The sequence below is a fragment of the Miscanthus floridulus genome, chromosome 18, assembly GCF_019320115.1.
Source record: "Miscanthus floridulus cultivar M001 chromosome 18, ASM1932011v1, whole genome shotgun sequence".
Taxonomy (NCBI): domain Eukaryota; kingdom Viridiplantae; phylum Streptophyta; class Magnoliopsida; order Poales; family Poaceae; genus Miscanthus; species Miscanthus floridulus.
In genome coordinates, this window is record NC_089597.1 from 29,279,711 (window position 1) to 29,294,810 (window position 15,100).

Consider the following 15,100-nt stretch of genomic DNA (forward strand, 5'->3'; position numbering starts at 1 on the left):
CCCTACCTTGTGTTTTACAAATTAATTTTGCTTTTGCTTTCCGTTACTGCATTAAGTGATTAGGAGTTAAGTAAGAGCCTAATTGGTGCATTACCATCCTTGTTATTCCATATTTACCATATTACCAGTTTTTAAACTCGTATATGCCTAGTTTTGCTTAGCTATGCGTAGAACGATGAAAGTCGGGTGATTACCTGTCACCTGCAAGTTTTAAATGGAACATTGGTTAATTATGTTAGCATGTGATATGGGAATGTGGAGTAATAAATCTAGACCGGGCGGACTCGGTGAGTGTGAGCCACAAGACATGGAGGTCTTGTGAGCGGGTTCTTTCCGCCTGTGTTGATTAAGGCCCGTACCGTTGTTGAATTGCATGAGGTGAGAATTTGTAGTACTAACCACATACTCTGGTAAGCCTTAACTTGGTAATTCTATTACGAGAATGGCTACTCGCGCACTGGGAGTGGAGAGATGGCGGGAATAGCGTGTACCCTCGTGGCTGGAATGTGGCCGGATTTGAGGTGTGCTGTATTCTCGGGTGGCGCGGACCCGTTCTTATTTTAGAGGATCCGAGGGTAGGTTGATATATGTGAGTCGGGGACCTGCATATGTCGTGTGGTCTGGAATCCCCAGCTGGGTTTTTAATCGGTTCGAATCGTCGTTGCTCCTCGGTTATGGAGACTCAACTCACTGTTCATCATCGTAGAATTAATAACTGGAACTTGAGAATGGTTGATGAAGGTGTTGGATATGAAGTTTCATGATCTCATTACGGATCGTGTCATCTTTGTATATGATTTTATGAAGTTTAAATTGTTGAAATAAAGAACTTTGTTGAAAGAGCTTTTACGCAAAATAACTTTGATTATTGCTAAAACCATACCTTGAATCCCTGAGCCTGCATTCCTGAGTTCTATCAATTTTTTTTATTTCGGTTAAGTCTTGTTGAGTACTTTTGTACTCAGGGTTCGTTGACCCCTTGTTGCAGGTGAGCCTCATGAGCAGATCTGTTTTGGATCGTGCTGCATGACTATCGTTCGTTCTGACGATGAGAAGTAAATGTGTGATCCTTGGGCAGGATGTTTATTTTGTGTGATATGTCTATATTAATTATGCCACTCCACTACTACTATGGTTTGTAATAACCATCGAACTTAGTTTGTAAGGTTTGAAACTACTGTTTTGTAAATTATGTTATTGTAAGACTTCCGCTGTTTTTACTCTGGTTTTGATATTTGAATAAATGTTGTAATACTGCAATGACTCTGTAACGTGATCCTGCTCGGAAATCGTGGATGATTCGGGGTTCCACGGGGACACCCGACAGTCTTCTTAAGTTACTAGGAACATATGCATAGTCGTCAGAGGTCGTTGGACAGTGACAGGTGCATGTGGGTCCTATAATTTAGGAGGTTCTGCCACATCCGCGCACCCTGTTGCCCTCCGCGCTCCATCCCACCGCACTCCATCACCCGAACGAGATGGGAAATTTCCCATCGGATGGTCTATTGCAACACAGAGCAATATGAGATGCAACATCAGAAGTATTACTTGTTGCAACATCAGAACAAGGCTACTGCAACATCAAACCAAAAAAAGAATAACATCTGAACAAGGCTACTGCAATGTGAGATGTAACATCAGAACAAAAAAGACTAATGCAACAAAGAAATATTACTTGTTGCGACATCAGAACAAGGCTACTGCAACATCAAATTCATCCAGCTGCAACATGAAAGTGTTGCCTTCATGAAGTCAGCCAGCAAGGAAGAAGGATACCACCATGGTAACACCAATTCCCACCTTAACATCTCAAATCAAACCATTGCAACATGCAAAATTAAAAAAATTGAAACATCACAAATCCTATAGAGAGGAGGCAAGCAAAATTCAGAATAGAAATCCTAGAAGAGTGAACAAAATCCACAACAAGAGAAACAAACAATAAAAACAAATGAAATAAATACGCAAAACCTCTAGACTTTACCGTTGTCACATCCATCTTGAGCGGAATAGTCAGGTTGCCCACGATGGCAGCGGTGGGCGAGAGGCCTGGGCGACGGCGGTGGCGAAGAAGTACAAGAAGAGCGACGGTAGGCGGGCATGCGAGGGAGGGAGGTGGCTAAGCAGGGTGAGAGGCGGGGTGCACCCAGAGATGGCCGTGAGTGGGAGGTGGATGCGGATGCGGACGCTGGGTCGCGGCGCGTCGAAGGCAGAGGTCTTCCGGGCCGACTATCAAGCATCCGCCCACCGTGGTGGAGGCGGAAGCGGCGGTGGTCTCCCTCTCCATGGGCGAGCGGCGGTCGGGCAGCAGCGCCAGTCAGTCGGCAGGTTTGCTACCCGCGGTGAGCAGCCACAGCGGTAGAGAAGGCGAGCGAATTAGGGCGGCAGTGCAGTAGAGGCGCCTGCAGCGGCCGATGCGAAATGGGGAACGGAGTGTCACTCTATTTTCTTTCCTTTTTATTGAGGAACTCTCTGTATGCGGGAGTAGGCCTATGAGCCGGTCCGCAAGCCCAGCTAGCCGCGTCCAAACGGACCGACGCGGGATGGACGCCCTAGTCGCAACATTATCGATATCGTTGCATGTTTAGACTATATCTAAGTAAAACCTATGTGCATGGAACCCCATGGAAGGGGAAAATAAAAAACTTACTTTACACGACAAATCTATGATGTTCAACGTAGTAGAACCACCATAGGAGCTATGACATAAGTGGCAAGGAGCGATTTTTGTAGTGCAAAGCTCCAAAAAAAAGAAATAGGAAAGAGAGTCCGAATGGGTCCCATAATGAGTGAAAATAGGGTGGAGTTTGGTCGAGGACGAAAGAGCCGCTTGTATTTATGGAGGTGCAATGTGATCGGTGACATGCCAAACCCACTATTTATATAAAAAGTAGTAGTAGCAAGCGGCTATATTCTAGTTATTGTGGCATGGGTAGGAGGTGAGTTGATGTGTAAAATGGGAGTCAAACGGATATTTTTTGTTCAACTAGGTTCGTACACGTGCGTTGCTACGGGACAGCTAAACTTTTGTATTAAAAACACACGGATTGCACGATAAGATAACAATACTGTAAAATTAAATAGCGACGTTAAAGTGACATTTAATCTAAAAAGCAAAGTTCATGACATTAACACAATCCCGGAGAGCGCGCGCGTCGTAGGCTCACAAACTCTACTGTATAGACCTTTTCCGTGATGTGGCTAAGATAATGTTTTATATCGGCAAGAAGAAATCTCCAATATCCATTTATTTCGTGCGCCAATAAATCCAATAGTGGCATTTTGAGGGAAATTTCTATCGGACGTCAGGCTTTCCTTGTGTGCGCGATTGTTATAGGAATTGATTTTTGTCTTCCTGATTTGTTGCGGTTGTTATGGGGGATTGAGTTGATCGTATGGAGCAAGTGCGCGTTGCCTTCCTGATCTGATCGCATGGAGCGGCTTTGGTGTCGCACCTGCGGACAGAATAGTTATAAATGTTTTAGTTGTAGAGATTTGTTGCTAGGTGAGTTGTAAGGGTGTATAGTTGATATTGAAAGGATTAGAAAGCGAACATTTTTTTTGTTTCATCATAGCTAGGGGAATCTCGAGAGTGATGACCGATATCTCTACCTCTACCTCTCTATCTCTATCTCTATCTCTATCTCTATCTCTATCTCTATCTCTATCTCTAGTCTCTAGCACATATAATGCACCGATGTAAACTTTTCTAAAGCCACACCAATCTCTACCACATATTTCTTCTCTATCTCTATATATACTCTCTACCACATATAATGCACCGATGTAAACTTTTCTAAAGCCACACCAAAACTTGTCTACCACAGTCATGAATTCTCCTAAGTGCACCCAAAATAATACACCCAAAGCAAGCCAACCTATGAAATGAAGAGACAAGATCTACTCTGGTCTCTCTTTTCTCTCACTCACTCAAATCCAATGGACCAGATTGCTTGGATCAAACCTCATCACTCATCCCTCAACCCGTCCCACACACACCCCACGCTTGACTCTCCCTCTCCCCAACGCCCCCTCTCCCGCACCATCGGTCTTGCGCGACTCCTCTCCCCCAGCCGCGCGTGCATCTCTCTCTCTCTCTCTCTCTCTCTCTCTCTCTCTCTCTCTCTCTCTTTCTCTCTCTCTCCCGATGTGGGTGTGCATGGTGGGTGCCCCCGGTGCAGGGGCAAATCTAGCGGCGGTGGTGCCCGACCGTGGGGTTCGGGGTGTGCAGGGCGGCGGCGCCCGACAGCGGGGCTAAGGGTTCATGGGTGGCGGTGGTGGCGTCCGGCCACGGGGTTTATGGCACGCGCGCAGTGCGAGGGTGCATGAGGGTAGACATGGAGGATTTGGATCCCGAGCGGGGTCCGCTGCACGTGGAGGACGACGAGGGGGAGCCACCGAGGCGGTTTTCGTGCTTATAGTTTTGGGAGGAAGAGGAGGATCGGATGGGCACGGTGGGGAAGGCGCGTGGGTGGTGCCGGCGCTGGCATACAGGGAGGTGGAGGGCGCGGTGGAGGACGCGTCGGGCTTCAGGTCCGGCCACTTGCTCACCGTCGTCGCTTCAAGTTCGTATCAGTACCAGCAAACTGAGTTAGATAACAAGGATGCTCTAATAAGCACTACCTCTAGCTAGTCTTGCAAGCCTAGGGTGAACAACTACACAACCTAGTGTTCAAAGTAAATCAACTATGCCTATGTCACTTGGCAGGCAAAGCTATCTAACAAAACACCCTAGAAGCATAAGTGTAAAGAGCAAGTATAGAGCGATCAAACAACAAAAAGGATGATACAAGATATATTGCCATGGCTCTGTGGCTTGCCGGCCACCTACGTCTATGTTGAGGTGAGTCCAAGGATCACAGCTCCTCTAAAAGCTCAATGATCGGGGTGAGGAAATAGAAAAAACTTACTTTACGCGACAAGACTGTGATGTTCAAGGAAGTAGAACCACCATAAGAGCTATGACATAACTGACAAAGAGCTTACTTTTCTAATGCAGAGCTCCAAAAGAAAAGAAATGGGAAAGAGAGTCTAAATGGGTCCCAAAGCAAGTGAAAATGGGGTGGAGTTTGGTCGAGGACAAAAGCGCCGCTCATATTTATAGAGGTGCAATGTGGTCGATGACATGTCGAACCCGCCATTTATATAAAAGGTAGTAGTAGCAAGCGGCCATGGGTAGTCACGAGGATGGTGAGTTGATGTAACTTCAATGTTCTTAATATTTACAAACAGTTAAAAAGAAAGCAATGTTATGTTCATTTAGCCACGAAGTTGGGACAGACCCTTAATCTGCTTCATATTTTACTTTCCAATAAAGATGTACCGATCTGTCACGAACCTACCACAATGTTCTCCTAATCAGAGTGTGCTTGTAGGTATATATTTAATCAGAGGTTTGGTCCTCATTATTGCTATAACATTGTCTTGAATCTTCATGATTTCATTTTATGTTTTCAGTCTTTGGATGCTTAATCAAGGCATACAACCTGATCTTTTTGAACTTTTTGGCTGTAAATTGATCTCTATTCGGTGTTTTTGTTTTTTACTACATTATAGGCTCTCATAAGATAGGTCAACCTTTTAGCAAGGAGCCTTATTTACTGCTTCCAAGTATATTGTCATGCCATCACTACCTGGCAGGCATACTAACTGGGGTCTTCTCAGCAAAGAAATAAATAAAAATAGGTGTGATATTGACAAGAATATGTCCTAAACATAGCCAGGTTGTTGTGGTCTTTTCGTTTTTTAATTTCTAATTTCTACTTCCTTTGCGTACACTCTACACTGGCCCTTTCTTTGCTAAAACATGTACTGTGTATTATTGTCTTGATTATTTATTCAGTTTCATATTATGCTATTTGACATGATATTTCAATCCGGTAGGTTTACATGTTTTTTTGGTTTCAAATGTTGATGGATAGCTCATGATGGGATTCATCTCTTGCCTACCCCAACTTGTTTAGGCCTAAAAGACTTTCACACTTGATTTTTTTACTGTTTAAGGTCTTCTTTTCCCTTCTGTGACCTGGCGAGTATTAGCAATTCTAGTAAAGTTTGGCCACAAATGAACTTATAGAGTATAAAACAGACTTTTTCCTTCTTCTTTAGTCCCTTTTCTTGATTATCCATAATTTTCTATGCAGTAATGCAATTTACTCCAAATCTTCATGTATACTAATGTTCTTTTCCTTTCATTATGTCCATTTTCCTCCCTGCTTATATCACTGCTAGGGTGCATTAGCTGTACTCAAGTGCCACCCCCATCGCCTGCCTCCTTCTTCCCCACGTGTGCACCTCCCTCAACCACCATCAAGGTTCCGAAGATGATGAAGAGGATCCAATCTTACTACTTCGCTAAAACAAGAGTAGGTCAGTTACAACAATTTTCTGCTCCTGCTATATATGACCTGTATGCCTGCAGCTACCACCAAGGAGTATCGCTTGAATGCTTCTGCCAAGGGTCTTTCCTTTGTAAATTACACGGGCCAGTTTCTTTTAGATAAAATTACGCACACCAGTTAGAACTTTATTTAACTTATGGACTCTTCAGTGCTTCTAAAAATATTGTATATATCTAAATTACCACAAATATCTTTGCTTTGCTACCTAAGACAAATGTTCATTACCTGACACGATGAACCAATCTTATAAAAGCCTTTTTAGCTTATTTTATTTCACTTTGCTTCTCTTTCCTATCGCGCTCGCAGTCTGTACCTTGCTGTTTCTGTCCCTGATCAAAACTACCGCTCCCGATTGTAATAAATTGCTTAAAGTGCCATTTTTAGTTCAAATGAAATTTTGCTTCATGCAACTCTATTGATCCCAATACCATTGTTACATCAATATTGAATACAGTGGATTCAAAAATGTTCTCCACTTTTTACGGTACCACTTTTAAGTTCAGATGTTCTAACTTAGCCAGCCCACAGCGAAGTGCGGGGTGCCCTATAATAACTAGGTCAAATCATTCCAATAATCCTTGGCGAAGACTATGAAAATCTTGGGCTCCGGCCAAATGCAAAAAATTTCTTTGGTTAGCTACCAGAAACAGATGTTGGACATTGGACACACTTGCTAAGAGAGGATTGCCTCATCCGGATAAGTGTCCGCTTTGTGATAAGAAGATGAGACCATTCAGCACCTTCTAACATCTTGTGTGGTGGCTAGACACAATCTCCCGACAACATGAGCATAGTTTCATTGATTGGTGGCATAAAACAATTAGAAGAGTATCGAAGGAGCACAGAAAAGTGAATTCTCTGGTCATGTTGGGTGCTTGGGTTATTTGAAAGCATAGGAATGCTTGTGTGTTTGAGGGTGCCTCTCCTTCAGTTAACTCAATCCAGCGTGAGCTGAATGATGAGCACAGCCTTTGGCGTTTCGCTAGGCCCAAGAAGTTGCAGAACCAAGGTCTTAGTTAGCTTTGGTCTTAGCAGCACACTCTGAGGTAGCTTTGGTCTTGGCTGGTGATGTTGTTTTTTCCCTTTGCTTTAGACTAGCCCCAGTGTGATGTAAACCCACCCCCTCATACCTGATCCCCATATGAGTGGGGTTGATGTATGGGGACCATTTTTTCTCTCTATAATAATACAAAGAAGCGCAGCTCTCTTGCATTTTTGAAAAAAAAAATTATTTCAATAATACCAACAAGAACTAATAAGCACCTAGAATATGAGCAAAGCTAGAAGATTCATGAAAAGAAACATACTACCAGGTCATCTCGTGTATCTGTTGGAGTCAGATTCATATATACAAGTAATGTGAGAGAAAAAAAAAACATATTTACCGCACCCCCCCCCCCCCCCCCCCCCCCCCCCCATTGTTGTCACAAGCATACTTGCTGATCTAACATGAGTTAAGATGATTCTATCTTCTACAAGGCCTTGCATCTAGCTTTTGAAAAGTACCACTCATACCTACTTTTAACAGGAGCCTGTCAATTGATGCACAAATGTAGCCTAAAATAACAAAATTCTAACATGAACATGCAAATCTCACCCTCTTCCTCATGGATTTTGAAGAGCACTGAATGCAGCTTGACCACCAGCATGAAGGGGGCATAGATTAGCAACTGAAGATTACACATCTATGAAAAGAATGACAAAGGAAAGGGGGAAAAAAAAAAGAAAACAAATCAAAAGACAATGCAAGGAACACTACCAAAACCTATTGAGCTGAAGATTATTCACGGGCTCAAATATCTTGAGAACGTCACAAAATGCTTCTCCTCTCCTTCCTCTAGATCATGAGCAGTACATTTAGAACCTTAGAAAAAGAGGAGGGGAGGGGGCAGGAAGTGAGAGGCGAGGGAGGAAGAAAGAGAGGTCAACGGTTAGGACGCCACTAGGTCTGCGATATGGCTCCGGTTGGTCGGCAAGGAGTTGGTGCTTGGCGAGGTAGACGACGCTGGGATGGCGAATGCGATACGCGTGCGAGCGAAAGCGGCGGCCGACAGTGAAAGAAAATCATGAGCAGACAATCATTTTTTTCTCCGTCGTGGATTGACTCAGATAGGGCTGAAAACACCTGTGGTTATTTTGTCACATATGAAGGTCACGTGGATAGGGCAAATTCAGGCCTTGTTTGGATGCTCACGTATCCAGCTCAATCCACACCCCTGTATCAAATTCTACGCTAAATTTCGCATCATGGAATACACATCTTTGGCAATTTCTTGTCTATAAAACAGTCAACAATGAAAAGAAATGATGTATCAGTTAGAATACTAATAGTAACGTTAATTATATATTTCCACTTAGAAATCCAATGTATCTGAGGTTGCATCAGCAGTTTCAACTTTAAAATAAATCACTGCACTCATCAGATAAACAAGATCAAATAGATCGTCACATACGCATAGATCACATATGAAGGTATGTTTATTTAAACAAGATCAAATTTCAAGCAACATATAGTAATCTAATCTAAAAATCCTAAAAACCAAAAATATAATGTGCTCCATTCCAACTATTTCTTTGAGGGGGTGCTCCATTCCAACTTGGAATAAATATATGGGTGTAATAACCGAAAGGTTTGAATCGACCACATCAATCTTGTATCAATTTAGAGCACGGGACAACAGCAACCAGCAATGTTGATCGATGTTCAGTATGCAGTATGTGTTTCCAATGGTTCACAAGAGCTGCACTGATGCAGTTCACGTACGCACCAGCACAATTAGCAGACCTACAAAAGTTTGTGTGCCATAACAGCACCATAGCTCTGCAATGTCAATTAGCAGGAAATGGTATTGGGAAAAGAATGACAAACTGGCAATGTTGATGTCCACAAAACCGCATACTGTCCACACATCCTCACTGTTTGAATTCCATAGATTACATCTTTTGTGGACAATACATAAAAAAATTACATATGGACTTTGATTAACTGTACTGTGGCAACAACAACAATGAAGACCGCCGTTTGTCATTTTTTTTGGGAACCATTAGCAATGCATACAAGTAACAACTTTATTCCAACACAAGCTGCTACACAAGATCAAGTATTAATTGCAGATTGCACACATCATTCATATGATGAATGTAACGCTGATCTAACAGCCAAAATATGATCAGGGTCGCCAATCAAAGATAAATAATACCGCCAGATAAAGTGACCAACATTAAACTTGTGAGCCATCCATGATATGAGTGAGGCAAATCAATACAAGAGGATCACCTCCATGCAATGCAATTGATCTTGGCATGACATCAATTCCTTCCCAATGGAAGCGACCGGCATGAATATGTCTCCTTGAAATCCGACTTCCTGGACGATGTGAATATGGACGCATACACTTCCTTATTGGCATGGGCTGGTGCATGGTCAGCAGCCTTGAAGCGCTTTCCTGAAGCCGCCTCACCCTTCTTCCCATTCTCTAACTTGTCAGCCCCTGCCGCAACAGTAGCAGCAGCGTGCTTATTCCCACTGAGGCCATTCCCCACCTTCTTCTCCTTCTTCTCCTTCACCTTCCCCCTCTCCTCCTCCATCCTCTTCCTCAGCACGGCCACCTCCTCTTCAGTCCCGTTGATGGGCATCTTGTCGGCCTCATCAAACTCCTTGTGGCAGACCAAGCATGCGGACGACTTGACCTCCTTGAGCGCCTTGACGCTGAGCACGTGGCCGCACCCACGGAGCGCGAGGAACTGGTACTTCCCGTTGAACTCGAGGCCGGTGATGGGGCACTGGAACCGGACTTCCTCCCCGGCAGCCTCGGCGTCCGGCCTGGGGTGCAGGTGGATGGGGATCATGTCGCGTAGCCCCCGGATGTGGGACAGCGCCTTGGGCAGGCGCTTGTGGAGCAGCGCCTCGACGAGCGGCTCCTTGTTGTAGAGGTTGCCGAGGCGGTCGGCGACGGCGGGCGCGGCGAGGGGCTCCCCGGAGAGCGCGCAGCAGGTGAAGCGCGAGAGGCGGGCCTCGTTGGGGTCCGCCTTGTCGGGCTTCTTGGCGAGGTACATGGAGAGGTAGCAGTCGCGGGACTCGGCGCCCGTGGCGCCGCCGTCGCCTCCGCCGCCCCGGAGCGCGCGGAGGCGGAGCTGGACGGAGGCCGACGGCGGGAGCGCCGACACCGGGGATGAGCCCGGCAGCGGGCGGCCGTCGGCGGTGAGGTAGTACGAGGAGGAGGGGAGCGGGAGGGAGCCGAGGAGGTCAGAGACGGGGAGGTGGGACGGGACGGTGAGGTACCGCGGGGGCAGCGCCAGGTCGTCGAGGCGGAGCACCACGGCCCTGGAGGCGCCTGAGGCGGGTTGCGCGGAGCTGGCCATCGCGGGCTAGGGTTAGGGTTCCGGCGTCAGAGGAAGGCGGAAGACGATGGGGAGAGCCCGAAAGGGGAACCAAATCGAGATGGGCGGATGGCGGTGCGGGCTGGCCGTGGAGAAGTTGGACGCGGAGTCGTGAACGGGTGAGCCGACGTTGTTGTGGGGCCTAGTGGGCCGGGTCACGGCGGAAGCGAAGTCGGCGCTCGTGACTTCAATTTGGTGGGTTCACTACGCCTGGGCTAGTGGGCTCTAAGAAGGTGAGGCCTGCCAGCTCCTTTTCTTCCAGAAGCCAGAAGGCAGGCTGTCTGGCCGAGGCTGACGAGATTTTGTAGTATACACGGTTTCAGTTGGAGAGCACACGATCGCGGAGATGCGATTGTTGTTGTGTTGCAGCCGACCGTCCAGCGACTCAAGCCGAGAACCGAGTGTGTGGCCAATCTAGCCTGTGTGACCAAGCAGCTGTAGATCCCTCTAGGAAAACAAGTGCGTTATGAAACGGTGTCTCTCAACAGACACCCCTTCGGAGATCTCATCAACGACGCCATGAACAGACACATGTTTACGAAGTGGTCTCATCCATCAATTACAAGATTAGTGGATAGGAGACAGTTAGTTTTACTCCAAAGCGCATATCCTTTGGGAACAGTCGTGTCCCTTCGTGACACCCCTTTACTTGTATAAATATATTTCAGAGATCAATGAAAGAATACAATTCTCTCAAATCTTGTTCATTTACATTCACGTTTTAACACGTTATCAGCACTTTGCTCTCAAGAACGAGAGAAGAGAATGGTCACCGGCGCTTGCATCAAGAACAAGTTAAAGGATTTGTTTTTCTTTCATCCCTGGCCACCGCGTTCTGTTCCATCGATGAGGCTTCGCCTACTGTGCCAGGCTGCTGGCCTATGGAAGGTGTTGGCGACGGCTGCTGTGGTCGATCCCGATCGACGGACGGCGACCTCCCCATCGGTGGAAGTACCCGTGCGGCTGAACGCTCGACTGGAGTGCCAGCGGTTGGCGACTCCACGGCCAGCGGCCCCTGCGGCGGCCTCCGCGCCGACCGACGGCAGGCGGTGACCGCGACCGGCTCCCCGCTGCGCCTAGGCGGCCCTAGCGGCAGGGCGCGCAAGTGTGGCCCCACGCCAGCGGCCTCGTGCCGTGGCCGGCTCCCGCGCCCATGGCTGGCGCCCCGTGCGACCGGCCCGCTCCCTGGCGGCCAGTGCCCCCCGCGGCCTCTCATCCGTCGCTAGCAGCGCCGGCCCGCGCGCTTGTGGCCTTGCGCTGCGGCAGCGCCCCCGGCATACTTGACCGCGGCGGCCGGCTCTTGCGGAAACCTCGCTCCGGCGGTCGGAGGCCAACCCGACGGCCATCTGTGCGGCCATGAGGCTGAACGACGGGAAACCGTCTGTGCCTTGGTGAGCCCGTGAAGGGATAGGAAGTCCGGGCAGGGGGACGGGATGGATGGAAAACCGTCCGCTCGATGGTTGTCTCCCTGGGAAAGGATAAGGACGTGCATTTTTGCATAAAAATCCTTCTTTCTCCTATAAATTACATGATAATCCTAATAGATTATTGATGTATTTCAGATTTATGTTTAAGCCCTCAGGTTTTAACATACTGTGGTGTACTATATTTACCTCACGTAAATGCTCATTTTACGCCTTAGGTTTAAAATGCATTATGATGCATAATATTTACCTCATGTAAATAAGTATTTTCGAGACCCATGTGTCATCAAGAATTGCATCATGACATGTACCGATGCAGATGAATTTATCACTGTAAATTCGCTTTCCAGATCCTATGTTTTCTAGAAATTTTTAGTACTGTTCAAAACGTTTGTTCAAATTGACAAACCCAATAAACATGTGTTATTATTACATTGTTCAAAATATTTGTCCAAATTGGCAAACCCAATAAACATGTAATATTATTATCACGACCTTTGTATTGCAATTACTTTGTTATTTGCAATTTTCATTTTATGTTAAGCTCATTTATGGTTTATTTAAAGCTTATAGCGCTTACATTTTTAATGCAAAATCGATTAAGTGTATTACCTCGTTATTTGTATAACACAAATGTTCCATATTGTATGTTGGCCATACACAAGGTAGCACCATAGTTGCTACTGTAGAATCCACACTAAATTCTTAGTGACTATCCTCAATGTGCGTACCCAACATCATAAATTGAAACATATGGTTTACATCTTTTCACAAGATGACTATCATTAATCAGCATTCCTATTGACCATACACAAGGTAGCACCATAGTTGCTACTGCGGGATCTACACTAAGTCTACAACTTAGTGACTATCCTCAACATGCGTACCCAATTCGTTTACGGATTAACTAAGGTCTACATCAATCTTTTGATGATTACCTTAAAATGTGTTTATACAAATTTCATACACCACTTGGCATCTACTGTTCAACAGACTATGTCCGTATTATTAGAGGTCTACATCTTTATGAGGACTACCTCTAATGTGTTAGCATAAATGAGGTTTACACTATTAGTGAGATAGATCTTGTCTCCAATTTATTTTGCATTAATTAATACAGCATCACCATAGCAATTTTAAATTTACCCTTAGCGTAAATTTAGAAAATCTATGGTTTAAACCTTGTTAGAATAATAGCCAGCAACGAGTTTGATCTCTTGCTCTTGATGATCACCATTATCTAACATAGTCAATGGACGTAATGTTAAACCTGATGTTCTATGGATTCATGGTAATATTTGATGCTCCTCATAAGAAAGCATCACCAGTTATGATCAATTTAAATACGGAGTTTTATTTAAATAAAGCACCATATACATCCAGGTCCCACGTATGTGTATCTCAATGGATGCAAATCGAAGAACTATATGGCTAGCTTTCAATGAGTGATACGAACAACACAAGGCAGCCATTCTGCCCAATGCCAACTATGATTGGCCACAACTTTATCTCTAGGATCTTAAGTCCACTTGAGAATATAATTATGTTGTTCCAAAATATCCACCAACATTGCATTTTCGCGAAAGCACACAACCTACCAAATGTATTCTAGATTAATTCCTACATTACTTCAGGTCTAAGTGTATGATAAACTCTTATCGAGGAATCATCATTAGCATTATAGTGATGCTCTATCATCTGAAGTACATTGAATTTTCAGAATCATAACAAGTTCGATGCCATGTAATAATGCCATCCATAGAACTTTAATGGTAAGATTTAACGCAAAAGAAGTAGCAGCCTCGTGCATTCTTTAGGGTCAAGGCATTTCCCAAATATGACAGAACCATATTTTGTCCCAATTATGTATGTTACAACCACACAACTTGAAAATATCATGCCTTGAAACATTTAATTGATCGGTATTACAAATCCATTGGACATAAGTTTCCGGCTCAACAATAAAGATATGAAGCACACTTCTATCTTCAACCTGACACCATCAGGAAGCCTAGTTGTTCACAACAAGTTTCATGAAGAAACCAAGTAGCAACCAAACACTTAATTAATAAGTGGGTCTTACGAGCATGGAGAGCACGATCATCGAATTTACTTCGCTTGATCCATTTTGGGGACCAAAATTTATCTCCCATTTACAAACATACCTAGTTTCTATATCCCATTTTGGTGCTGTAATATAAAATGTTGTCATCAATTTTAATTGAATATCACAATAATGTGCCATCACATTTGATATTCCGTTAATTAACTTGTATGAAATCTATATATCTGCAAAGAATGTCATTATATTCTTCATGCTATATATAGATCTATACGGGAGTAAATCCAAATGCAAAGAGGAATTTTGCCTAGTGGATAGTTGCACCACAAACTCTATATATAGGGAAGCAAAATATTCCTAAACTCTTACATAGAGACAAGAAAATATTTTGTTAATCGCTTGACGCGATGTCATGATAGTGGACTTTGGTCGTGCTACTATCATACTCCCTATTGGTACTCAAATAATAATCATGAATCCATTCTTGTATTCTGATTTCAAAATGTACACAATTCAAATTATAGAGATATCCGTCAATGTGGTTTTTATATGGAAACCCTAAGATGACAACTAAGAGGAGTATTTTTCTCTTAACAACGGATATGGCAATACTTAAACAAAACATCCTCAGTTCGATTTGACTACACATACATAACCTGTATCCAATGTTGCGTACAAATAATTCTCTCTCTTGATGTCAACAAGACTCGGCACATTTGCCTTGGTTATTCAACTATAGAGATAACTTGAGAATTATTGTCGTAGCATCAATATGAGCCACTATATTTTTTGAAGAAATTCAAGAACATACATGTGACTCTATTTACCAT

At 44.5% G+C, this 15,100-nt stretch overlaps 1 protein-coding gene across 1 annotated transcript; it reads right to left on the minus strand.

Annotated features, from left to right (window-relative positions):
* Nucleotides 1-8,793: 8,793 nt before the first annotated feature.
* On the minus strand, nucleotides 8,794-10,901 carry LOC136520488 (uncharacterized). The gene has a single exon (XM_066514030.1). The coding sequence runs from the start codon at nucleotides 10,764-10,766 to the stop codon at nucleotides 9,714-9,716; it is 1,053 nt and encodes a 350-aa protein (XP_066370127.1). The 5' UTR covers nucleotides 10,767-10,901; the 3' UTR covers nucleotides 8,794-9,713.
* Between the last annotated feature and the right edge of the window lie 4,199 nt (nucleotides 10,902-15,100).

Coding starts and splice junctions, on each gene's coding strand:
- LOC136520488 (XM_066514030.1), bottom strand. CDS start 10,766: ATGGCCAGCTCCGCGCAACCCGCCTCAGGCGCCTCCAGGGCCGTGGTG.